The 24,724-nt window shown below is 46.1% G+C and overlaps 3 protein-coding genes, 1 long non-coding RNA gene and 1 other non-coding gene across 5 annotated transcripts; 3 read left to right on the forward strand and 2 right to left on the reverse strand.

The window, feature by feature from the left end:
* Positions 1–6,180: 6,180 nt before the first annotated feature.
* LOC124702986 (ABC transporter F family member 5-like) lies at positions 6,181–10,170 on the forward strand. The gene is made up of 9 exons (XM_047235182.1): positions 6,181–7,065; positions 7,283–7,624; positions 7,767–7,907; positions 8,039–8,218; positions 8,435–8,590; positions 8,689–8,790; positions 8,921–9,049; positions 9,574–9,678; positions 9,782–10,170. The coding sequence occupies exons 1-9, from the start codon at positions 6,244–6,246 to the stop codon at positions 9,875–9,877; spliced, it is 2,073 nt and encodes a 690-aa protein (XP_047091138.1). The 5' UTR covers positions 6,181–6,243; the 3' UTR covers positions 9,878–10,170.
* Positions 10,171–11,973: 1,803 nt separating this feature from the next.
* TRNAV-CAC lies at positions 11,974–12,047 on the forward strand. Its single transcript has one exon. It is a non-coding gene; the product is annotated as a tRNA-Val (tRNA).
* A 2,498-nt stretch (positions 12,048–14,545) lies between these two features.
* LOC124702988 lies at positions 14,546–15,080 on the reverse strand. Its single transcript, XR_007002855.1, has 2 exons — positions 14,892–15,080; positions 14,546–14,733 (listed from the first exon to the last, which is right to left on the reverse strand). It is a non-coding gene; the product is annotated as an uncharacterized LOC124702988 (long non-coding RNA).
* Positions 15,081–15,198: 118 nt separating this feature from the next.
* LOC124702987 (protein NRT1/ PTR FAMILY 8.3-like) lies at positions 15,199–18,230 on the forward strand. Its single transcript, XM_047235183.1, has 5 exons — positions 15,199–15,332; positions 15,478–15,577; positions 15,996–16,213; positions 16,386–16,939; positions 17,064–18,230. Exons 1-5 carry the CDS (start codon positions 15,276–15,278, stop codon positions 17,890–17,892), a joined length of 1,758 nt encoding a protein of 585 aa, XP_047091139.1. The 5' UTR covers positions 15,199–15,275; the 3' UTR covers positions 17,893–18,230.
* Positions 18,231–18,848: 618 nt separating this feature from the next.
* On the reverse strand, positions 18,849–21,782 carry LOC124696050. Its single transcript, XM_047228833.1, has 3 exons — positions 20,829–21,782; positions 20,561–20,737; positions 18,849–20,397 (listed from the first exon to the last, which is right to left on the reverse strand). The coding sequence occupies exons 1-3, from the start codon at positions 21,780–21,782 to the stop codon at positions 19,510–19,512; spliced, it is 2,019 nt and encodes a 672-aa protein (XP_047084789.1). The 3' UTR covers positions 18,849–19,509.
* Between the last annotated feature and the right edge of the window lie 2,942 nt (positions 21,783–24,724).

The following is a 24,724-nucleotide window of genomic DNA, read 5'->3' on the forward strand; positions in this document are numbered from 1 at the left end:
ATCAAGTTCATGAGCTACCTTTGGAAATCTCTCGTGGCCAAGTTCGGCATCAAGCTATTGTTCTCATCTTCATCACACCCACAAACGGATGGACAAACGGAGGTTGTCAACCGTAGCCTCTCCACGATGCTCCGAACACTCGTCAAGAAGAACTTGAAGACTTGGGAAGAATGCCTCCCTCATGCGGACTTCGCATAAAACCGGGCTAAGCACTCCAGAACATTGCGAAGCCCATTCATGGTCGTCGACGACTTCGAACCATCAACGACACTCGACATCCTACCTCTACCACTTCATGAGAGAACCAACATGGACTTCGACAAGCGCGCCGGCCAACAACATGAAGAAACCCCATGAAGACACAAGGGCAACAATACAAGAACATGTCCTTCTCCAAGCTAAAAGACTCAATGCCAAGAAGAAAGAAAGGATATTCAAAGAAGGTGACCTCATTTGGATACACCTCTGTAAGGAAAGGTTTCCACATGAACGCAACTCCAAGCTCAAGCCACGAGGAGATGGTCCCTTCAAGGTGCTCAAGAGCATCAGCAACAATGCCTACGCCATCGACATACCCACGTCCAAGTAATTGGTGAGCAACACTTTCAACATCTCGGACCTCTCACCATATCACGGAGACGAGGAAGAAATAGATTCGAGGACGATTCTTTCCCAAGGGGCGAGATGATGTAGCCCCTCCAAAGGTCGAAACTACACCAAGGCCAAGTAGTCCCCCAAGTGGACCGATGACAGGCCCATTGGGGATGCCTATGTCAATGAGCCCGAGTGAAAGAACGACACGATAAGGTGAACTCAATCCTCTCTACACTCGACCTCGACACAACCTTGGATGGATTGCTACTTCATTCGAATGTTCTTCATGTGCTTAGGTATGCGTTCGAAGGAGAAGCAACAAGAAAGCGTCAAGGTCTCTCGGAAGAAGAAGAGGAGGAGAGGGAGAAGGATCTCCAGCCGGCCAGGGCAGGGCCGGTACGACCGGCCATGGCGGCCCAGTATGACCGGCCATGGCGGCCCGGTACTACTGGCCGGACAGGTCCGGCTCGACCCAGACAACAACGCAACCGGGCAGCCCCACCGACCGCGCCCGACCGCATCCGACCGCGCCCCACGAGGCCGGTACTACCGGCAGGAGCCGGTCGGTACCACCGCCAGTGGTACCTCCGCTGGTACTAGTGAAGGGAGATGGCTCCAAGTAACCCCTGGCTCCCCTTTCGTCTTTTACCAGTACCAACACCGGTGGCACTACCGGTAGAACCGGCCTCAACTAAATTTACCCAGATCTGAACCGTTCCTTTGCCCATCGATGGCTATGTTATTTATCTATTGTAATGCCTAATTAATTTACCCCTGACTTGGTTTGGGTTATATGTGTCTCCGTACCCGCATGAACTACGGTTAGACATAGTTTTGGGATTATCCACTTGAGCTTTTGCTCCTCTACCTCTGGGATAATCTTTCCTATGTAATGAAGGCTACCTATGTGGATTTGATGCTTGTTTATGAGTGATTCTAGTGGAACTCCACTCTCTCCCTCATACCCTAGTGTTGGATCTCATCACCAATCTCTCATCTAAGGATTCTACCTCTTGGTCTCTCCTTGGATGATTCTATTGGCTTAGTTAATCAAGCTAAGGAGGTTAAATTCGATTTGTATCCGGGCGTGTGAGCTTGTGTTTTTGTTTTGGTGTTTTATCCCTCCTTTTCTCATCTCCCTCATCATCCCCTTGGTCAATTCGTGAATTGGGACATCAATTGGTGGCTTAAGCCACATCAAAAGGAGCCCTGATTAATGTTCAAAGGTGTTTAGTGGAAAAAACAAATCAAACCACTAGCTTTGAAACTAAAAGATTTAGGTTAATCTAACCATAAAGAAAAACAGAAAATCCTCTTAGAGTGGATGTGATTTTGGGTGTGATTTTTTGTGTCTAGCTGTATTTATCTAACACTTGAAATAAATACCGAGAAACACTGCTTATGCCCAATCCAAACAAGGTCTTAGGGTGAGTTTGTTGCTGGACACTGGCCAAAACTACCAAACCTTCCAATATAATAGGAGAACCTACATGTATTGAAACTGAAACTAGTAAAGCAAGAACAGCCACCACAACCATTAAATCACGTGCATGGAGTTCAAAGGAAGAGATATAATGTTAACCAAACGGCAAAACATAAAATATTCCAGCAAATAGAGATAAAGTTCTGCCAAGCTTTCCAGTATCTTAGTTAAGTAGTGAAGAATGTAGAGAAAATAGATGTCAGTCATTCTTGCTGTCAAATACAACTTAGAAAATAAAAGACAAATTTCAAATGACTGACATTGCCAAATGAAAAAACTGGAATAAGAGAATGTTCCTTTGCACAAGTTTTGGTACCTTGCCTACAAGAATTTCAGCAGTAGTCTGTAGGCATCCGCATGTTTCAGTTACGTGAACAGCATAAGAGTGTGCGATGGATCTACAATTGGAAACATGATAATCAGTATAATAATCAGAAATCACCAAATTATGCTAGATTCAGGTTCTCTGATGACAACTTAGCAAGTTAGAGATAGTATTAACTTACAGTGGCGTTTTGGCACCCGGGAGCATATGCTCCCGGTTTTTAAACTTTGTTTTAAATGCACTTTTAAAATGTTGAAAAATTTGAACATAAAATTTAGTGGATACATCTTAAAATTCAACATGTTCAAAAAGTGGTTTCACAGAAAACCGACATTTTGAGTGCCATCCGTAAAAAAGACAATTTTTTGTGTAAAAGAAGGTTGTGTACGAGACGTTTTATTTGTCTTTTTTACACAAGTCACAAAAAATGTCGGTTTTTCGCAAGATTTGATGTGCGCACGTAAAATGTTGATACGTAAGCGAGAAATTTTTTGTTTGATTTTTTTGAATATTTCAAAATGTTTTTCCGATGGCAGGAGCATATGCTCCCATGTGCCGAATTGAATTTCCGCTTACATTGTGCAAACAATATGTCCCACTACTCTTGGCCACACTTCAGCAGAACAAGACTACATCAACCTTTGCATACATATATAGATTCAAACCATACAGAAATCCCTCGCGTAACATGCTAGTATCTTAACCTGCCTTCCCTGTTAAGCAAAATACAACTGAACTGTTGGCGCGCAGTTCGTGGGCACACAAAATAGATTGCAACATATAAATAAGCTGGTCATGCAAAGAGTCCTGACATAATTACGTTGTGCAGCTATGGAAACACAATCATTCCAGAAATCTTGAAAACTTCATCACCACGAATACAAATAAGCACAACACCATGGGCAAACACAGATCAGTAGGATTTCACAAACAGGGTTGTACTAAAACAAATTAGGATACATAGAGTTCATCAAGGCCTGATTTAGCCAAAGGAACGTGGATAACAACATAGTTTGGTAACACAGGTAGACATTAACTAATTGAACAGCATCAAGCACCAGCCTTTTGGCTGGTGGATTCATTCACTAATATAGACGAGTAGACAGCACGTATGTTTTTTCAGATGGACAACACATATGTTGGCCAAAAGTAATGCTCATCGAAATCAAGCAGACTCCTCCACCTGTTGGTTATCCACGACAAAGAGCTCTCTGTATTCAGCAAAATCAGAGTCCTCGAAGCCTAATTCGGCCATCATTTCCGCCCATTTTGCCGACATATATTCATCCGAGACACATTCATCTAGATCCTCAGGTTCGCTGCAGTCGGCGTCAGATTCCTTAGATACGCTGTCGTTGGGGCTCGGGGTTTTGGATTCATCAGGTTCACTGCTGTTGGATATTAGGGTATCGAGTTCCTCAGGTTGGTTAATTTCAGAGTCCAAGATCAGGGTCAAGGGCTTCACCTCCACCTGCAGCTTCTCCTCCTTCAGTCCACCATCGCCGTTGCTGGCCGTCGCCTTCCTTTTGGTGGTGCACCCCTTCTCACCGGCCACCACCGTCTCCTCCGCCTTCATCCTTTTGGTGATACCGACCTTCAGAGCCTGGGAATCGATGGAGGACAACATTGTCGTACACTCCCCACCAGCCACGGCTGGATACGAGACGCAACGCTTCACCAGAAAACTGATTTCGCCGGAATTTGGATTTACTGCTACAGATTTGGAACCCTAGCTTTTTGATTTGGGCCGGTGGACGCGCCGCGTCGGCTCACTTTATAGGGACCCGAAGGAAGGTGCCGTCCGAGGAAAAAAATATTGGGCACTAAGTTCATGCAGACCGTGCGATGGAAGAGAAATAGACGGAGTCTGATGAGTCCGATATTTGTTTCCCATCGGGATACGATAGGAAGTGTCTACCGCTATTTGTGCCTACGAGGTGACTTCTGAGCGTACGTGTGTGAGGCGTTACTTGGTTTAGTATCACCGCTAGAGCCCTGCCCAGTGGACACGTAGGTGGTCTCCTGCTGGCCGCGGAGCCTCGCAGGATTCCGTCCATGGACGGCCACACGCTCGCCCGGTTGGCGACCCATCCATGCATGGCGACGTGCCGTCGTCGTCTACTTCCAAGTTCCAACGAGCGTGAGCCACCAGAGTTTTTCCTCCCTTCGTGCTGGTCAAGTTTGCATACCAAATTGGCAGCACGTACGGCAGATAATCGTTCATGTATGTCAAACAATTTAACACCATGTGACTTTCGTGAACAGAGGAACAATCTTTTTTTGGCGCGTGCGTACACCAACGGTGTTACGAAAATTAAGAAATTTGCAAAATATTGGTACTATGTCTGTTCTAAAATATAAGAAGATACAGTTTAAAAAATAAAATATAAGAAGATAATACATGTGTCTTAATAAAAGAATGTCAAATACAAGCAAGTTTATATATAGAACAAAATACCAATATCTAAAATATAAAATAAATACACAATAAAAATATCCTTTATGGGGGATCTATTTGGATTTGGTATTATATATTTTCCACCTACACATTTGGAAGCATTGATTTTTCATGAAATTTAAACATCCTATATTTTGAAACGAGCTGAGAATATCTTTAGAAACAACAATAAGAACGCGCGATGAACTCCAGCAATAACAATCACACACACACACAAATTTATGTTAGGCTCTGGTTGTTTAGCAATCAAGGTCACGGTTATCTCTTAGGTTTTTTTTTTCGGTTCGCACGATTCTTAAAATATAGTAATAGGAAAGACTTAACATTCACATGTCTTATGTAAATATTACATGAATCGAAGATATAGAAAAGTATAATAAAAGTTATTTGGCTGCAACCGAAATATTACACTAATATTGTTGGGGGTTTAGGTGCATAGCATAGTTGTTATAGAAACATATCATATGAAATTTTCACATTCTCTCTACCCCAAAATAACTTGGTCAACTTTTTCTAGATACTTGGGATGGAGGGAGTAGGATAAATCTTTATGATTTGCAATCGTACAAACCAAAAAAAAGAGGCTCATATAATAAATCCTCGAAACATTATATGTTATTCCTTTGGACCATAAAGGCTCTAAAATGGATTAAGACCATCCCTACTACTTGAGATGCATAAATAAATTTGATCGGTGATCAAGGGGTTTTGGAGGGGAAACCCCACCCCAGTTTGGAACCAAACCATAATTTTAGAACTGCATAACAAAACTCTGTTAAGGTGAGTTTGGAATGGATGTGATTTTTGTGTCTCACTCACACTTGAACTAAATACCAGGGAAACACACAATGTTTACAATCAATCCAATAATGGATTGAAAGCAATAGAAATTTAAAGCTTTTTTTCTCGTAAAAGAGGTTCAACTTTATATATATATAAATGCACTTTGGGGCTTGGAGGGGCGGCTCTTATCCTTTTTTTTCATTTTTTTGATACCACATAAAATTAGATAAATTGGATAGTAGTTAGAATTCAATAACTTAACACAAGAAACTATTTCTTCCTCTACTTCATTTCAAATTGGAGTATGTAAAAGTAGACTTTTTCCCTCAAAATAAAAATAAAGCTAGACTTTCCTCAACAGAAGAAAGAGGATCACCTGAATCACATTTATTCCCTAGAATTTAGGGGTATAAATGGCACGAAATTCAAACTCATCCTCTCCCCAAAAAATCACTTGAATTTTTGATTAAAAAGAAAAACGAAATTACTTTTGCTCTCCTCTTCTTCCCTCACCCATACACTCCCCTCTCTTGGGTTTGTGTGGCCTCTCTCCCTCCACACCCAAAACCAGAGGGAGAGCAGAGGACTCCCGAGAACTCCATGGCCACCATGGACGTCCTCTCCGCCAAGCTCCTCCGCTCCTCCCTCCACCCCCACGCCCCCTTTCGCCCCTCCCCGTCTCTTCCCTCCCGCCGCCATCGCCGTTCTTCCCCAATCCACTGCCGCCTCACCACCTCCCTATCCTCCTCCGCGACCACCACTTCCGAAGGGGATGCAGACCAGGACCTCTCCGCCCTCCTCTCTGGTGATTCCGCCAAAGCCGCGTCCGGCGCCGGGTCAAGGAAGAAGCGGTCCAACAGCGGCGCCTCGAGCATCCCGTCCGGGGTGCGGCTGGAGAACATCACCAAGTCGTACAAGGGGGTGACCGTCCTCAAGGACGTGTCCTGGGAGGTGCAGCGCGGGGAGAAGGTGGGACTCGTCGGCGTAAACGGCGCTGGCAAGACCACGCAGCTCCGCATCATCGCCGGCCTCGAGGACCCCGACGGCGGCAACGTCATCAAGGCCAAGGAGAACATGAAGATCGCCTTCCTCAGCCAGGAATTCGAGGTCAAGGCCTCCCGGACCGTCAGGGAAGAGTTCCTCAGTGCCTTCCAGGAAGAGATGGGTGTCAAGGACCGTCTCGACCAGGTGCAGGCGGCCCTCGAGCGCGCCACCGAGGACATGGACCTCATGGGGAGGCTCCTCGATGAGCTTGACCTCCTGCAGCGCCAGTCGCAGGATGTCGACCTTGGCATGGTGGAGGTCAAGATTCAGAAGCTCATGCCCGAGCTGGGCTTCGTGCCGGAGGATGCCGATCGACTCGTAGCATCCTTCAGTGGCGGCTGGAAAATGAGGATGTCGCTGGGGAAGATACTTCTTCAGGTATAGATAAAAAAACTTGAGGAGTTTACATGTAGGAAATGATGGTGACAAATTGACAATGGTAGACAAGTGGTGAAGTACTAACTCAGAGAACGTAGAATGGCATTGTCAATGAATTTAGATAGATAGTCCGACTGCAACTGACTTTAGTTTTATCTGACCAAGTATAAAGTTTCATTTTGCGTGTATTTAACATAGCAATTTTGATTATGTGCAGGATCCTGATTTGCTTCTACTCGATGAGCCCACAAATCACGTCGATTTGGACACCATTGAGTGGCTCGAGAGCTACCTTAAGACGCAGGATGTGCCGATGGTCATCATATCTCATGACAGGGCTTTCCTTGATCAGTGTTGTACGAAGATAGTGGAGACTGAATTTGGTGTCTCCAAAACATATAAGGGTAACTATTCAGAATATATTCTAGAAAAGGCGATATGGGTGGAAACTCAGCGCGCGGCGTGGGAGAAGCAGCAGAAGGAGATCGAGCACACAAAGGAACTCATAGCTCGGCTTGGGGCTGGAGCTAGCTCAGGGCGTGCTTCAAGTGAGCAGAAGGTAACTGCATGAATTGCATGTTTGTTGCTTGCATCAAATCAATTTGATTGATTGTTATTATTATTTTTCAACCTCTGTTTGTATAATTCATTGTTGCTTACTTTTCCTGTGATCACTAATTTTGTCCTGTTTGAAACAATAGAAATTGGAAAAGCTTGAGAAAGAAGGGTTGATTGAGAAACCTTTCCAAAGAAAGCAGTTAAAGATCAGGTTTCCCGAGCGTGGGAGAAGCGGCAGAACTGTGTTAGCAATAAACAATCTCAAATTTGGATTCGGGGACAAGGTCAGATTATTCTATATTTCTATACCAAACTCTTTCAACCTTTTACTCTTTTGATTAACAAAGTGGTATTCTGCAGTCTGCACTTTTAACACTTTCTAAATATATCCTTGCTGTTTTTATATTGTGTACAGACATTGTTCAACAATGCTAACCTGATAGTTGAGAGAGGCGAAAAAATAGCCATTATTGGCCCCAACGGATGTGGGAAGAGCACATTACTGAAACTTGCTTTGGGGATGGAGAAACCACAAGAAGGTGAAGTGATCCTTGGGGAGCATAATGTGTTGCCAAACTATTTCGAGCAGAATCAGGTACGCCAGATTTCTCAAATAGATGTTTTCTAATGATGTTTTTTCATTATCTTATATGTTCTTTGTTCAGGTAATAATAGGGTTGATAAGTTTACTCAAGTAAAATCTTGCTAGGCACTTGGTCGCAATAGTGCTGCTTAAACTGCAACATTATTTAATAAGTAATCATTCATATTGTTCTCCCATTCTGATTCATGGGATATGCTCTTTTACCAGGCAGAAGCTCTCGATCTAGAGAAAACTGTGCTGGATACTGTGGCTGATGCTGCAGAGGACTGGAAAATTGATGATATCAAAGGTCTCCTTGGTCGTTGTAATTTTAGGGATGACATGCTGGATAGAAAGGTTCAATTTTTAAGTGGCGGAGAGAAGGTAATGTGCATTTTCATGTTAGTTCTGATCTAGTATAGGATATAACAGTGTTTATACTTTGTGTACATTTACTGATCGTTTGTGTGTTATTTCATCAGGCGAGGCTTTCCTTTTGCAAGTTCATGGTGACCCCATCTACTTTACTGATTTTGGATGAACCAACAAATCACCTTGATATTCCATCAAAAGAAATGCTTGAGGTTGGATGGAATTTCACTCTTTGCAAAATCAAATCATTTTTATTTTTATTGTCTGATCTACCAGTTCTTGAATTTCCGTTGGTATTTCTGGTGCATGCAGTTCTAATAAGTACTTCTGCATGCATGACAGGAGGCAATATCTGAATACACAGGCACCGTGATAACAGTTTCTCATGATCGGTATTTTGTAAAACAAATAGTTAATAGGGTCATTGAAGTTAAAGATCAAACTATCCAGGACTATCAAGGAGATTACAATGTAAGTTCTCCAATGCTCCTAATAATCTATACTACCTTACAAAATATCCTTGCTTCAGATTTGTGATTGTATTTGGTCTGAAATATTTTGAACTATTTCCTGCTTATATATCTTCACATCATACATATATGATATATGATGAGTTAAGTTTGGTCTTTCTAACGCCACAACTAGTTGTTGGCCTGGATCAGGCGCTGGGATGTAACAGCTCTCTGCCGGGACAAATGTACTCTGTTTGAGTGATCAATATATTTTCCATTTCGCAAAAAAAAAAAAACTGTTTCAGCTTTTTAACAAAGTTATTAGCTGCCAGCCGTACAAAATAGTTTGTCAGCAACTTTAGCATTTCGGCAAATCAACAGATAAATCATATTGCGATATCACAGTGGCAATCACATAATCAAAGATAATAAATCAGAAGTTCATAACCCATTGAGTGGATATGCAGTGATAAAATTTGCAATAACCATCTCAGGTCATGTTAAAAGCTAGAAGTGATGAAATATTCCTCTTTATCTTTGCAGTATTACCTTGAAAGGAACCTTGAGGCCAGAGAGAGGGAACTTGCACGTGCTGAAGAGCTTGAGGAAAAGGCCCCAAAAGTAAAAGCCAAGTCAAAAATGTCCAAGGTGGATGTCTGATATGTATTTTTGTTTCTGTACTGCACTGTATCCGTCATATTGTGACCATGGCCTGAATTATAATATCCTTTTTTTCTGAACCTGAATGTAGGCGGAGAAAATTGCAAGGAAGAAACAGAAGGTGCAGGCCTTCCAACAAAGCAAGCAGAAATCGAAATCGATGAAAAACTCCAAGAGGTGGAATTGAGGTGTCATGGTCCCTTATTTAAGGTGCGCTTTGCAGTGCCGTTGACGATCGGCGAGTGCCAGGCATGCCCCTGGTGTGATGCTACGACCCGCATATCGACAGAAGCAACAGTGGCATACATCAGCAATGACCAAGGAGCTAATCCTACTAGTAATAGGCATTATAGAAGATCAAATGCTGTGACTAAAGAAGGAAATGATTTGTAACCTTGTACATAATACAGTCAGTTTCTTGATTGAGGGAGGCTTGATGTGTAACGATTAACGAATGGGAATGCCATTTATGTTCTTCCAGCTTTGACCCTCCAACTAAAGAAACCACACATTGTACAACACCAGTTCTGTTGAGCATCTTCTTGCATCATGTGAGATCTGCTCAGTTGGTAGGATTTGAGTTGTGATGAAATGAGTTTATGTGAAATGTGCTGTTCAGCAATTAAGAGATTATGCCGTCAGAAATTAGTTCTGATGAATGGGTTCTCTGATGAATTACTCTGTGATACATATGTTGTCCACACATCATGAATATTGAATACCGCAAGCTTTCGTAGTCAGTGCACCAGGTTTTGAAACAATGCAAACACACCAGAAGTTTGATGACATTGTTAAATTCTGACAAGCAAAGCCTTAGAACGACAAGCTAGATTGAGCAGGCATTCTGGCAGCAAGAGACGGTTTACCATCGGACATCCGTGCAGGAGAACTCCATCACTCCATCAGTTCCCTAGCATTGCCCATTTCCTGACGGTCGCTGCAGGCCAGAGGACGGCGGCTTGTATGGTCCAAGCAGCCCCGCAGCACCATTTGGTATGCTCCAAACCTTCACCGGTGGTGGTGGCACTGCTGGTCCAGACGGGCTCCTCGTCGCCGTAGCAGCAGCAGCAACAGGACAAGAGCCATGACTGAAGGCAGCCAAGGCTGCCGGGCTCCGTGCCGCCGTGGGCGCTGCCGGAGTCAGCACAACCCCAGCAGATGCCAATGCAGCGCTCAGCGAAGCGGCTGCTAGAATCGGGTTCTGCCCGAGCAAGGTAGCTGCTTGAGCGGGGTTTCGCGCGTACATTGCAAGGTCTCCCGCGCCGGCGGCCACGACGGCATCGAGAACTGGACGCAGCGCGGTCGACGCTGCCGCCGGCGCCGCAGCGGCAGAAGATGCTGACGACGGTTTGCTCTTCTTCCGCGCGGGATCGGCGGCGAGCTGGCAGTGCAGCGTGCGGCCCTCGAAGACTCGGTACGGCTCCTCGAGCAACTTCCTGGCGCCTTCCGCCGCGCGGTACAGGAACATCGCGTACCCGCGGGAGCTCCCCGTCTGGGCGTCGAACCCGAACGGCCCGCCCTCGAGCTCCCCGAACCGCGCGAAGAACGCGCCCAGCCTCTCCGCGCTCGCGTCCGGCGCGACGTTGGTGACGTACACCCGCCTCCCGGCGGCGGCGGCGCCAGATGGGTCGGGGCCGGCCGAGGCGAACTGCGCGGACACGGGCCGGCCCGCGACGACGACGCACGGCGCGCGGACCGCGAGGCGGGCGGCGGAGCGGCAGAGGAACGTTAGGAAGCCGTAGCCCCTGCAGCGCGCGGTGACGCGGTCGGCGACGACGTGGCAGTCGGAGAGGGGGCCGAACGCGGAGAACGCCGCCTGGAGGGCGGGGCCGTCGGCGTGCGGGGGCAGGCCGTGGACGAAGATCCTGCGGTGTGAGGGGGAGGAGTCCGCGGCGGCGCGGACGCGCGCGAGCAGAGCGGGGTCTGCGGCCGCCGCGCCCGCGAGGAATGCGACGAGGCGGGGCTTGGAGTAGGGGTCGAGAAGGCGGCGCACGGAGGCCGGCGAGGATGGGGGCGAACATTCTGAGCCGGAACCGGGATCGGGCATGGCGTCTCGAGGTTTCCGGCGTTTGCGTTTGCGGGTGGAGGTGTTGGGTTCGGGATAGTCGCCATTGTTGCCGGACTTCTTCTTGCCCATGGTGGGCAGGCAGGATGGGCTGCCGTAGAGGGTAATGCCAGGCTCTCAGCCTCAAACTCTCACGGACTGACTCAAACGGTACCAATTCTAAGTTTTGGACAATTAAACTATGGACAATTAAACTATAAATGCGTTTCAAACAGAAAGTCTTGGTGGTGTAGTCGGTTATCACGTTAGTCTCACACACTAAAGGTCCCCAGTTCGAACCTGGGCTAAGACAACTCTTTTTGCCTTTTACAAATTTTGTAGAGTACTTCTGCATATGGAAGTTCTGCAGTTTCTTTTTTTGGTCTCATTGTTCCATTGGCATGCGATTGTCGCCCGTGCTTAGCCACGAAATTATAAGATATTATAAGCAATGATAGAAAAATTATCCTAAATATGTGTGACAAAGATGATAATTTCGGGAACCTGTGAAAGATCTGCGCATCATTGTATTGAATTCGAATGAGAATGTTTACAATCTTTTTGCCTTTTACAAATTTTGTAGAGTACTTCTGCATATGGAAGTTCTGCAGTTTCTTTTTTTGGTCTCATTGTTCCATTGGCATGCGATTGTCGCCCGTGCTTAGCCACGAAATTATAAGATATTATAAGCAATGATAGAAAAATTATCCTAAATATGTGTGACAAAGATGATAATTTCGGGAACCTGTGAAAGATCTGCGCATCATTGTATTGAATTCGAATGAGAATGTTTACAAGGCCGGGAGAGGCCCTGCACCACCGGTGAGACCCACCAAAGCAGGTATGGCCCTACAACGCCTAATTTTATATGACAAACATGATGAAATGTGGTTTCCATTCAAACATTGCATTCATAATTTTGTACGACTATGACTATACATGAAATGCACATTTTGCTCACGAAATAATGCCAGAATCATTTTATAAATCCATGCAAACTGCCACACCTTTTTGCTAAATCAATGCGTTAATGTCATCCTGCTAATACATATGCCGTGCAGTAGTCTGAGATCAAATAAAACTTGGTGAAATGTAATCTATCAATCTTCATTTCATAAGGTGTATCGATAACTGTAACTTAATCTTCATTGCAATGTAGCTCTTGAAGTGAAGCAAAATTTAGAGGTTTCTTGATCCAAAATATTTGGGCATGCCTGTGCTGGATGGCAGAATGGACAAAGGCCGGTTTGAGTCGCTTCATGCAAGTATGAGCAGGGGACTTGTGGATTGGGCAGAGAAATATATGTTGTGGAGCGAAAGAAATATTAATCAAGGCCGTGGCACAAGCTATACCCACTTATGTGATGAGTGTGTTTAACCTTCCTGCATCTTGTGATGAGTTGATTAAGCTGATGCGCCAATATTGGTGGGGAGTTGAGAAGGGGAAGAGGAAAATGGCCTGGCTTGCATGGAATAATTTGATTCTCCCCAAATCTCATGGAGGTATGGGCTTCCGAGATATGAGAAAGTTTAATCAAGCTTTGCTAGCAAAGCAAGCTTGCAGATTAATTGATAACCCCGACAGTCTATGTGCACGCCTTCTGAAAGCCACATACTACCCTACAGGCAACCTGATCGATACTGTCTTTGTTGGTAATTCGTTGGCTTTTTAGAAAGGGATAGAGTATGGCTTGGAACTACTGAAAAAGGGTGTAATATGGAGAGTGGGTAATGGCACAAGTATAAGAGCCTGGAGGGACCCCTGGATACCTAAAGGACCAACCTTCCGCCCTATCTCGATTAAAGATGACTGTCACTATAATAGAGTATCTGACTTTCTAGATGAAAATGGTGCCTGGAATGTTGACCGTTTGAACAGATACTTCTTACCTGTTGATATAGAAGCTACCCTGAATATTAGGACTTCACCAAGATTGCAACAAGATTTCTTGGCTTGGCCTCCCGAGAAAACAGGTAATTTTACTGCTGTTTCAGCTCATATTGATAACACAGCCGGTGGTTCATCTAGCTCTTGGCCAGATGGAATTAGACCGGTGTGGAAGCTGGTGTGGGATTCATCCCTACCCGAGAAGATGAAATTTTTTGCCTGCAAAATCATCTCCGGTGCCTTGGCTACAGATGTAAAAATGCGGTCTCGACACTTACATGTCGTTGGAACTTGTCGCATATGCGGCATGACGGACGAGGACTCATTCGATGCACTGGTCGTATATCCAAATGCTATGAAGATTTGGGACTGCATGAGGGGGGTATGGCCTGTTCCGGCTCAGAATACTATACAGAACACTGGGGCCGAATGGCTTTTTGACTTGCTGGATTCTGTACCAACAGGAACTAGAGATATGATCATCATGCTCACCTGGAAAGTTTGGCAGCTTGGGAAAAAACAGACGGTGGATGAAATTCCGAAGGGCAAAGGACCATGTGTTGTTAGTCCCAAAGCCAGCAGGAGGTTCAGTCAGAAAATCCAGCCTGCCTATGCCGGACCAAGGTTGGGCTGCTTTATCTGTTGATGATTCGTTCGACGCTCAAGGAGGAGCTGGAGCAGGTATGGTCCTAAGAAATTCGAGTGGTGAGGTCATCTACTCTGCATAGCGATGCCTATCTCATTGTAATGAAGCGCTGGAGGCTGAAGCGTGTGTTATGATGGAATGAATCTCTCTTGCTCTGGAGTGGTGCACATCTCCACTAGTAATCCAGACGGACTGTGGTTCAATATTAACAACTTTGAAAGATCCTGGCCGAAATAGGTCATGCTATGGCCATATATTTGATGAGGTGAATCCCATCTTGAGTCTTCGAGAATTTATCCTTGTGAAATTAGATAGCGAACAAAATAGGGGTGTACATTGTCTTGCCAATTTTGGTAGGCTGGAAGGCAATACCGCTTTTTGGTAAAGCCAAGTTCCTCAATGGGCTTCACAGCTTGTAATGGATGATCGTAACCTTGTTACAGAGGAATAAAATCTCGATTTTCTCTGCAAAAAAAAGAGATCTCAGTTACACTCCAAAGAACACGAAATGATCGATGGGTATCGGTTCCATCAGAATTGTATGGCACGAAGCCACGAAACCAAGACATGCAAAAAAAAAAACCACTAATTAACCTCCAGAGTTACGAAGAAAAAGCTCTTACCTCTGCAAAGCACACCGATCTTGGCAAGCTAACAACAGTTCAGGCAGAGCCAACAACCACACCAGCATCGGCGTTGGTCTCAAGCTGTCACAACTCGCAACTATAGCATAGCACAATCGAAGCACTATTGTCAAATAGAGACTGGAAGACGATGTATTGACCTCTTGCTCGTTTAGGAACGAAGCAGAAAAAAATAGGGTGCACAGTGAGACAGTTCAGTGTGGAGCCGGCCTTATCCTTGCTTGGACAGAGACATTTGAACCAACAGTTTTTGAGAAAATTGAACCAACAGTTTTTCCTCCTCCTTGGAGTGGTATTCTTCCCGGTCTTGCTTTTCTCGGCATATATATAACCTTGTCTGCCTCCTCCTCCTTCTAGCCAGCCATGGACTCCACGGAGAAGGGCCCTCTGCTGGGGAAGCACAGTTCCTCCTCGCTGCAGGTCTGTCTTCTCTCCCTCTCTGTTATGTTTTGACTTGGTTCATAATTCGTGTTGTGTTCTTGTATGAGTTCCCAATAATTGATTTGGTTTGTAGAACTATATATCACTACAATTGCTTCTCCTTTTTTTTTGCTGCGAAATGCAGAGTAGTGCCGAATATACAGGCGATGGATCTGTTTGCATCCGTGGGAGTCCTGCTTGCAGGAAAGATACAGGGAACTGGAAGGCTTGCTCCTTAACCATAGGTCAGGACTGTAAAATGCTTCTCTACAATTAGAGTTCTACTGGAAGACCATATAGGACATATAGTAGTTAAATACTTTCTTTTTTAGCGTACCATTCATTATACTAGAACAAGAAATTCATATACATATTGTTTGCGCTCTTAGTTGCTCATCTCGCACGATGAGATAATGGTTAGATACCTACGGAATACTCTTTTCTTCTCCCTTTCTGAGAATGAATACTTGAGCAGAGCAGTGACACCTCACTGTACCCAAACGTTCATATAACATCCCGACAATATTTGTGACCTCCGTTTCCAAACATTAACAAAATCTTGTGACGATGCCCTGTATTCCTATTGAATTTTGCACTGCAGTTCTCATTACTGCTTTCCATACTCAATGCAAGATCCAACAGAGAAGAAACTTCCTTGTGCAGTTTGTTCGTTCTGCTTGTATCTGGCCTATATCTCTATCTCGAAAAACCTAGTCAGTTATCTCACAAAGGTCCTACATGAAACAAACGTGGCCGCTGCAAGAGACGTTGCAACTTGGCGAGGTACCAGCTACCTCGCACCTTTACTTGGAGCCTTCTTAGCTGATTCATATCTGGGCAAGTACAGGACAGGTCTCATCTTCTGCACAGTCTTATTTCTAGTAAGTGCTACAAATAACTCATACTCATTTATCATCAAGAGAGAAGAGAGTACATAAGTTCTTTCTCCTCTTTCATTTCTGAACTAAACGCTCTCTGGTCAGGGGATTTGGAGTTGAACTTTGACTTCCCTAACGTGTTCGCTTACCTTTTATTCCCATTCTGCTCATTTAGGGAATGATGATGTTGCTTCTATCCGCGGCTCTTCCGTTGATCTCCACCGGTCCTCTGGCATGGATTATTCCAACAGGCCCCGTGTCTTCTCAGTACATATTCTTCGTCGGGTTGTACATGGTTGCTCTAGGGTATGGCGCACAGAAACCTTGCGTCGTGTCCTTCGGAGCCGACCAATTTGATGACACTGATGAAGTCGAGAGAACCAATAAGAGCACTTATTTCAATTGGTACTACTTCACCCTCAATGCTGCTTCGCTGATCTCAGGGACTATTATTGTGTGGGTGCAAGACCATGAAGGCTGGGTCTGGGGTTTTGCCATTTCTACAACGTTTGTGGCTTTAGGGGCATGTACTCTTTTCTTCGGCTCAGATGCGTATAGATTCCAGAAACCTGGAGGAAGCCCTCTTGCAAGAATATGCCAGGTTCTTGTCGCGTCTACTCGCAACCTCGGTAAAGATTTGCCATGCGACTCCACAGCTCTTTATGAGTTCCTGGGTCAAGGTTCAGCAATCCAAGGCAGCCGGAAATTGGAGCATACAGATGGGCTTAAGTAATACTAGTACTCTATGCTGCCAACTCAAATCTTAAGTTTATAGCCTACATATGCATCCATTTCTGTTGCATTTCCAGTTAAATATTATCCAAGGTTCTAATCTGTTTTCTTTTTCTCTCAGCTTCTTTGATAGAGCTGCAATCGTGACACCATCTGGCTGTGAATCTCCTCGCCAACTTAGTACATGGAAGATCTGCACTGTCACTCAGGTGGAGGAGTTAAAGATTCTGGTCAGGATGTTGCCAATCTGGTCTACGGTGATACTATATTCTACAGTTCAAGAACACGTGTTTTCGACGTTTGTAGAGCAAGGCATGGTAATGGAGAAACATCTCGGCTCTTTCGAAATACCTGCTGCGTCCTTCCAGTCCGTACAAGTCATCACTGCCCTTCTACTTATTCCATTCTATGGACGAGTCCTCGTCGCGGTATTCAGAAAATTCACTGGGAGGACGAACGGCATTACACCGCTGCAACGGATGGGAGTTGGCTTGTTTTTCTCAATGCTATCAGTGACGTCAGCAGCAGTGGTGGAGAGCAACCGGTTGCGGATCGCACAGGATAAAGGATTGGTTCACCATCAGGTGGCCGTTCCGATGAGCATCCTGTGGCAGGGACCCCAGTACATGCTGCTAGGAGCTGGCGAGGTGTTCACTCTCATTGGGATAAGCGAGTTCTTTTACGGTGAATCGCCAGACTCCATGAGAAGCCTGTGCATGGCTTTCTGTTTTGCCAACGTCGCGGCTGGAAATTACCTTAATACGTTCATCCTGTCTCTTGTGCCTGTGTTCACAGCCACAGGAGACACTCCAGGCTGGATACCTGGTAACCTGAATGAAGGACATTTGGATAGATTCTACTTGATGATGGCTGGGTTGAGTTTCTTGAATTTGTTGGCATTTATGTTCTGTGCTACTAGGTACACAAATGTGAAAAGGCTTCATATATAGTCCTAGTGTGAAAAGGTTATGATTTGGTACAACATATAATCATGCTCAGAGGTAAGCTCTGTTGGAGCAGCAAGCAGAACGCTACTGCAGTCTCAGGAATCGCGGGGGGAGCACCCATTTATACAGTTGAGGATTTGAGATTTTCCCCAATCATGAACATCTAGCAAAATGTACTACCATGTTAAGATTTGAATGTGGTATCCAAGATAAAGTAACTTAGTACCAGATGCAGTCCACATACATCAGGAAACTGCAAATGTATTTGTTTCGACAGTGATAGAAACCAATGTCTAAAATCAGGCAGGATGCTTGTGATTTATTCTTGAAAACTATTTCCCTGGATGCTTGTGTCATGGAAGGGTTTGAAACTGTAAGCTAGTGATTGTGTAGTTTAAAAAGGTGCATCCTCACCTGTTACGTTTGCACATGTAAATGCAATGCTACACTTGATAGCTTTTTTTGTAATGCTTATTGTTAATAACAAAACACTTGTTCCCAACAGCAAATAGAACCACAGCCCCGTACAATTCTTAGAATGCTAAAACTAATTTTCATTATAGTACATGAGTAGTACATGAGTATAGAACGATTTTATCAGCAAACCAACAAAAACATGCCCCACTTGTATCGTAATGGACCAATCTAGTTGGCTTTGCACGGTAACCAAGTCAAGTAGAGCTTATTCAGTTAGTGTCGAACTAATTTTGAAGTCGTAATGCACAAAAAGATCCGAGTCTAGTAGAGCTTGTTCATTTAGTGTCAACCAATGACCCAGACATCATTTATCTTCGACAACCAAGCAACAACCATACTAACAAGTTCAGACAGTAACAATTTATTGAATAGCTAGGATAGCAGTTTATTTAGATAATGGAAGAGCTTTATGCAGAGAGCCAAACCTAGAACTGTATGTGGTGACTAGTACTCATTTGCACTTCAGTTTCAAGGGAAGGACCATGTTGCGCAAACCCCATGTTGCATTTGCCGAGTCCGTTGGCAGGGGGGAGAGTGTACCATCTATCACGTTGTAGGCACAATAAGAACTCAAACTCTTCTCATCAAAGCAGGGACAATCACCAGCATCAGGCACCAAACAGAATATGGTAATGAGAAACACACAGCTCTGGAGCAGCGTTGCCCTAAAAACAGGGCATGATCATCAGGCTTGAATACCTTCTCTACCCGTATATCAAGATAGAGCATCTTAACTTCTCTACATGTATATCAAGATTGACGAGCACAAAGATAGAACATAATAAGACACAGCATCCTACAGTATTTCAACAAGAGACTTTCTTGTGCAACTACTGCACCGAACCCTTATCAGCTAGTTCTTAGCAAAGCCACCAGCAACACTTAATAAATAAGCAATTTGTTCTCAGCAAAACACCAATATGACAACGAATCTTCATAAGGAGACAGGACGGTGAACATGATACTTGAAATAGTCTCAAATAAAACAAATACACAATATAATCCATGCCGTTCATCTTTCATGGACTACACAACACGAGAATCATGCAAATCTTGATGATTACCTGGCACTTCATCTTACACAAAGTTGCTAGCCTTTGATATCTAAAATTATCTGACCAAAAGTTCCCTGTTGGCAAATAATTAAACCTTGACAAAGATCTCCCAATGCAACGGCTGGACTGCAGTAGTATCCGGTTCACTGAGGATTATCTGTGCATTCAGAGAGGCCTTTTCTAGAGGCAGCAGTTTTGTTTCAAGAAAATCGGATGTAACCAGATGATCCTTATGAAGCCCTTTTGGGTGATCACTGGGAGTAAATAGTATCAATTGGTTGAGACTGGGAGACCTTTTCAACAGAAAGCTTAGTAGCCGCATCTCATTGTGGCGGCCCATGAAATTCATCATCTTGAGAAAAATAAGGTTTTCACATCCATTCCCTAGTGGCTCTTCCACCGATTCCTCTGACCCCTCTTCCTCTGATTGATCTTCACCAGACTCTTCTCCCTCAGTCTCATCTTCCTCCGATGCCTGCCCCTCCGGCAGCTCATCTTCCTCTGACCCATCGTCCTCCGATTCGTCTACCTTGAAGTGAATATACTCTGATCCCTCTGACAGCTCTTCCTCCAGCTCATCTTCCTCTGACCCATCGTCCTCCGATTCGTCTACCTTGAAGTGACTTTCCTCTGATCCCTCCGACAACTCTTCCTCTAGCTCATCTTCCTCTGACCAAACTTCCTCCGATTCATCTACCTTTGAGTGATTTTCCTCTGACACCTCTTCCTCTGATTCGTCTTCCTCTGGCTCGTCTTCCTCTGAGTGATTTTCCTCTGACACCTCTTCCTCTGATTCGGTTTGCTCGGATTGATCTTTCTCAGGCTCTTCTCCGTAACACAGATGTTTGTCCCATGCATGCATCTTACATTCATGTTCCTCCGAGAGCTCTTCCTCTAGCTCATCTTCCTCTGACCCATCTTCCTCTGAATCCGATGGTTCTTCCTGTGGCTTATATTGACCACTCCTTGTTGGAAGCTGCAAGAGGGCATAGTAAGCATTCGAAGAAATATAACACAGAAAGAGCAGGCATCCAAAACAAAGCATGGTGATAATGCATTTGCTTAACATTGGACGACAGGACAAGTCAAGAACAAAGGTCATAATGAAATGTAGAATCTAACAAACAGTTGGCATTCACCTGCACAAATAATCTCTCCAATCGAGGGCTGCAGCAGGTCATGAGGAAATCCATAATGTCGTGCAAATTTTCTTCGAACATTGCAAACATCAGCAGCTGCACCTCCCTCAAATTCTGTAATCTGCACACAGCAGCATTTCCATGGATTGATTTGGCACGAGCCTTGCCAGAAACTCTCTGCAAGTGCAAGGTAAAAGCAAAGAAGAAGCTTCTGAGTAACTGAGCAGTAGAATCAACACGATGGAATGGAATCAAGCAATGAACGGACCCGTAGGGCACTGCTGCAGAGTGTAATCACGGTGAGGTTATAGGCATCGATGAGTGCATCGAGACAACTTCTACGCAGCCTGCAGAGTCTCCCATCTGCGTCGTATGTGGTGCCCCCCAAGCAATTGCCGCGGTCAGGTCCCCCGAAGCAGAGATAAAGGTCGTCAATGGTGGTCGGGATTTGGTCCGCGGCAAGGTAGCCACCACTGTAGCGGAAGGAGCGGAGGCCCGGGGCCTTCCTGAACAAAACGCCGGCAAGGCCTTTGCACTCGGCGAAGGTGACGCTCTTCAGGTAAGCCCCGGCAGGGAAGTTGCCGCGGCGTAGACCTTTGCAGTAGCGTAAATCTAGGGTGCGCAGGAGCGGGCATGCGGCGACCAGAGAGAAGACGTCATGGTCAGAGATGGTGACGCGGTGGAGGCTGATGGCGTCGAGGACAGAGTGGGGATGGGACTCGTAGCGGAATGGGTTGGGAAGGCCGACGCCGATGCCCTCGAGGGAGAGACGCTGGAGGTGTGGGTTGCCTCGCGGCAGCCGGAACTTCAAGATGCGGTTGGAGCCCCGACTGAGGTGGACTTGGAGGTCCGCGACGGCGCAGGCGGCGGCATAGTGAAGGCAGCGGCGGAACTCCTCGGCGGTGAGCTCGCCCATCTCGAAGGAGAGGGAGAACCGGTCGATGCGCCGCCGCCCGCGCCGCTCCAGGGATTCCATGAGCGGCTGTAGGGCGGCGACGCGCAATTCCATGGAGGCAGGATCCGGCCAGCGGCGCGTCCAGAGTGCGCGCCACTGCGTGGAGAGCGCGCCGGTGCGGATGGCGGATTTGAGCGGGAGGAGCGCGAGGATGTGCAGCCGCAGAGCCTCCGGCAGGGTCGTGATGCGGTCTTCCTCCAAGCCAGGTTGGGCTCGCCCCCCTTCCTCATCCGTATGCCGCCTCTTCGAGCCGCCACCGGTTGCCATTCTCGACACTCACAGGTCACCCAGCCACCAACCCGCCGCCGGTTGCTTTTCTTCCCGAGAGGCCGGTTAGTTTGGCCAGTTAGACAAGTTCTGAACGATCCACTGGCCCTAAGGGCATGTACGACGGATCCTCTAATACTATTTCATATCATCTATGATAATGTATACAATAGTTTGTCTGTAAGTTATCTATTTTTAGTCATAGCTATATGTGAGTAGAAGTTATAGACACCCTTCGTACAACAGCAAAAATGATGTATGTAAGCTGTCTGTAAGAAGCCTACAGCTGTAACTTTACAGATAGCCTCCTTCTCTCTCCTTATTCTCTTTCCTCCATATCACCAAAATCACCTATAACTATCTTTTACAGACAGCTGAGTCATCACCATTATACATGCCCTAATCTTCCCCTTGGCATGTGGAGCCACTAGTTTTTTATCCTAAGCTATTATATTTTATTTCAGAATATCTAGACATTAAAAAAAGCATGCCACCGTTTGTTACATTTTTTTGAAGTAGGTTTTCCGACTGCTTGTATATTTATAAATTGTGGGTTAAAGTGTGTAGTACATCCTCCGTCTCGGCTTAACAGAAGCGCACGTTGTTCAAAATATTAATTGGACGGTTAATTAAGTATGTGTTATCACCAGAATTTGACCGGATCAGAGGTGGGCCGCGATTAAAGATGGGCTTGAAAAATATACATGGAAGGAATACATGAATCGGCCTTATATGCAAAGTTTGGGCTAGTTTGCCCGTGTATCTGTAAATATAGTAGGATACGTGTCAGTTAGATAGAATTTGGCTCGTGCACGGTTGGGATCATTCCCACGTTAGAAAGTCTACGGACTATAAATATGTATCTAGGGTTTATGAAATAAACAACAATCACGTTCACCACAAACCAATCTAGGCGCATCGCCAACTCCCTTATCTCGAGGGTTTCTTCCGGGTAAGCATCATGCTGCCTAGATCGTATCTTGCGATCTAGGCAGTACTCGTTTATTCGCTATCCATGCGTTGCTCGTGCTGAAACCTTGTTGATGGCGAGCAACGTAGTTATCGTAGACGTGTTAGGGTTAGCATTGCTTCATCGTATCATATGCTTTCGTCCGTGCAACCCTTAGACGTCTAGCCGCCCTTACACCTATCTTAGGTGTAAGGGCGGCACCCCGCTTGATCATTATTTAGTAGATCCGATCCGTTATGATTGCTCCTTGTTCTTCAAGGATTAGTTTAATATCCGCATAGTTAGGCCTTACAAACGGGTTGAAGGATCCAGGTGGCACGTAGGGTGTAGTTTGCTAGCCCTAGACAGGATGTTCCGGAGATCAACTTCATGTTGGTTTTTAGGCCTTGTCTAGGGTCGGTTTATGATCACCGTGCGTGGCCGCCAGGCTCAATCACGCGTAGGATGTTCCGATTATGTGGTGAAAACCCTAAATCGTCGTAGGTCGTTTTAGCTTTATATTGATCAAGCAGGACCACCATCTGATCGTACACCTCGTACGGATCATGGGTGGATCGGCTCCTTGAGCCGATTCACGGGACAACCCGAGAGCCGATCGAGGCTCGTATTTAATGTTTACGTGTATGCTATGCAGGAAACTAAGCGAGGCAAATCCAACACCTTCCCGACCGGGTATAGGTCGGGTGGCACGCCCTTGCACCGAGCATCGGACGTGCGTGCCGAGTCTTTGCGGGCCGTCGCTCGAGGGACCAGGGCCAGCCGCAGTCCTGGGAGCCTCCCGACTCTACTGTGTTGCCCGTCGCTGCTCGCCGGTGGGTTTCTGACCGCAACACATTCTGGCATGCCCGGTGGGACCGTCTTTGACATCAACTGCATCGCCATCTACATCTGAGATGGCGGAAGACACTCCAGTCACGTACGAGGATCTGACTGAGGAGCTCAAGAAGAAGTATGACGAGGTCAAAGCGATCCTCGAAGCCGACCTCATCGGCTCTTTCCAGAGAACCCGCTCACACGGCATCGGGTGGAAAGGGTTCTCACCGAAGGCGCGCTCGATGGAGTGGACCTGTCCGCCCGTCGGAAGAACGCACCAGGTCCCTGCGTCGGGAGATTAACTTCATGGTAGCTCATTCGCCGCACCGCCATTCCGAGAGCCTCGGTGAACACTTTGGAGCGTGTCGCTCTTCGGGTGATCCAGGAAATCATGAGGCATCGATACTCTCCGTCGGGACCAGCTCTAGGGACTCACCAAGGAGAGATGCCACTCCGGTCCCGACCACCGCTGCCATTCGCGTTGGCAGCACCATAAGTGCCGAGTTCACCGGCATACGTCGTCTACAAGATCGGTGGTGACCCTAGTGATTACCAGTTCTTGCATGAGGCGCCTAAGGAGATCCCTCACGGATACACGTGCACATACGTGCCGGACCGCAATGAATCGGGCACTCACAAACCGGACCGCAACAAGCAGGGGACTTCCGCAACAGCGAGGAGGAACTTCGGGAACAGATCTTGAGAAGCGGACGTGGCTAGCTAAGTATGCCACTCCGATAAACCTCCGCAGCCCAACTCCCGCAGCTTGGCTCGGAGCTTGAGAAGCAAGCGTGGCCGGCTAAGTATGCCACTCCGGCGAATCTTCGTAGTTCGACTCCGGCAGCCGAGCACCGCGGATCAGATCAGTACAATCTTGAGAGACCGAGTTCGGCATGGTGCCGAAAAGGAGGGCAATCGGCTATTCCAAGCCGTACCCCAACGAGTACGAGTTGATCCCACTACCACCCAAATATCGGCTCCCCGAATTCTCCAAATTTAGTGGATCGGATGGCTCCAGCTCAATCGAGCATGTGAGCCGATATTTGGCACAGACTGGGCACAATCTCGAGCATCGGATGAGCTGCGTGTGAGGTTCTTCGCACGGTCCCTCACAGGATCGGCTTTCGGGTGGTACACATCGCCGCCACCGGACTCAATC

The sequence above is a fragment of the Lolium rigidum genome, chromosome 3 (assembly GCF_022539505.1).
Source record: "Lolium rigidum isolate FL_2022 chromosome 3, APGP_CSIRO_Lrig_0.1, whole genome shotgun sequence".
Classification (NCBI taxonomy): domain Eukaryota; kingdom Viridiplantae; phylum Streptophyta; class Magnoliopsida; order Poales; family Poaceae; genus Lolium; species Lolium rigidum.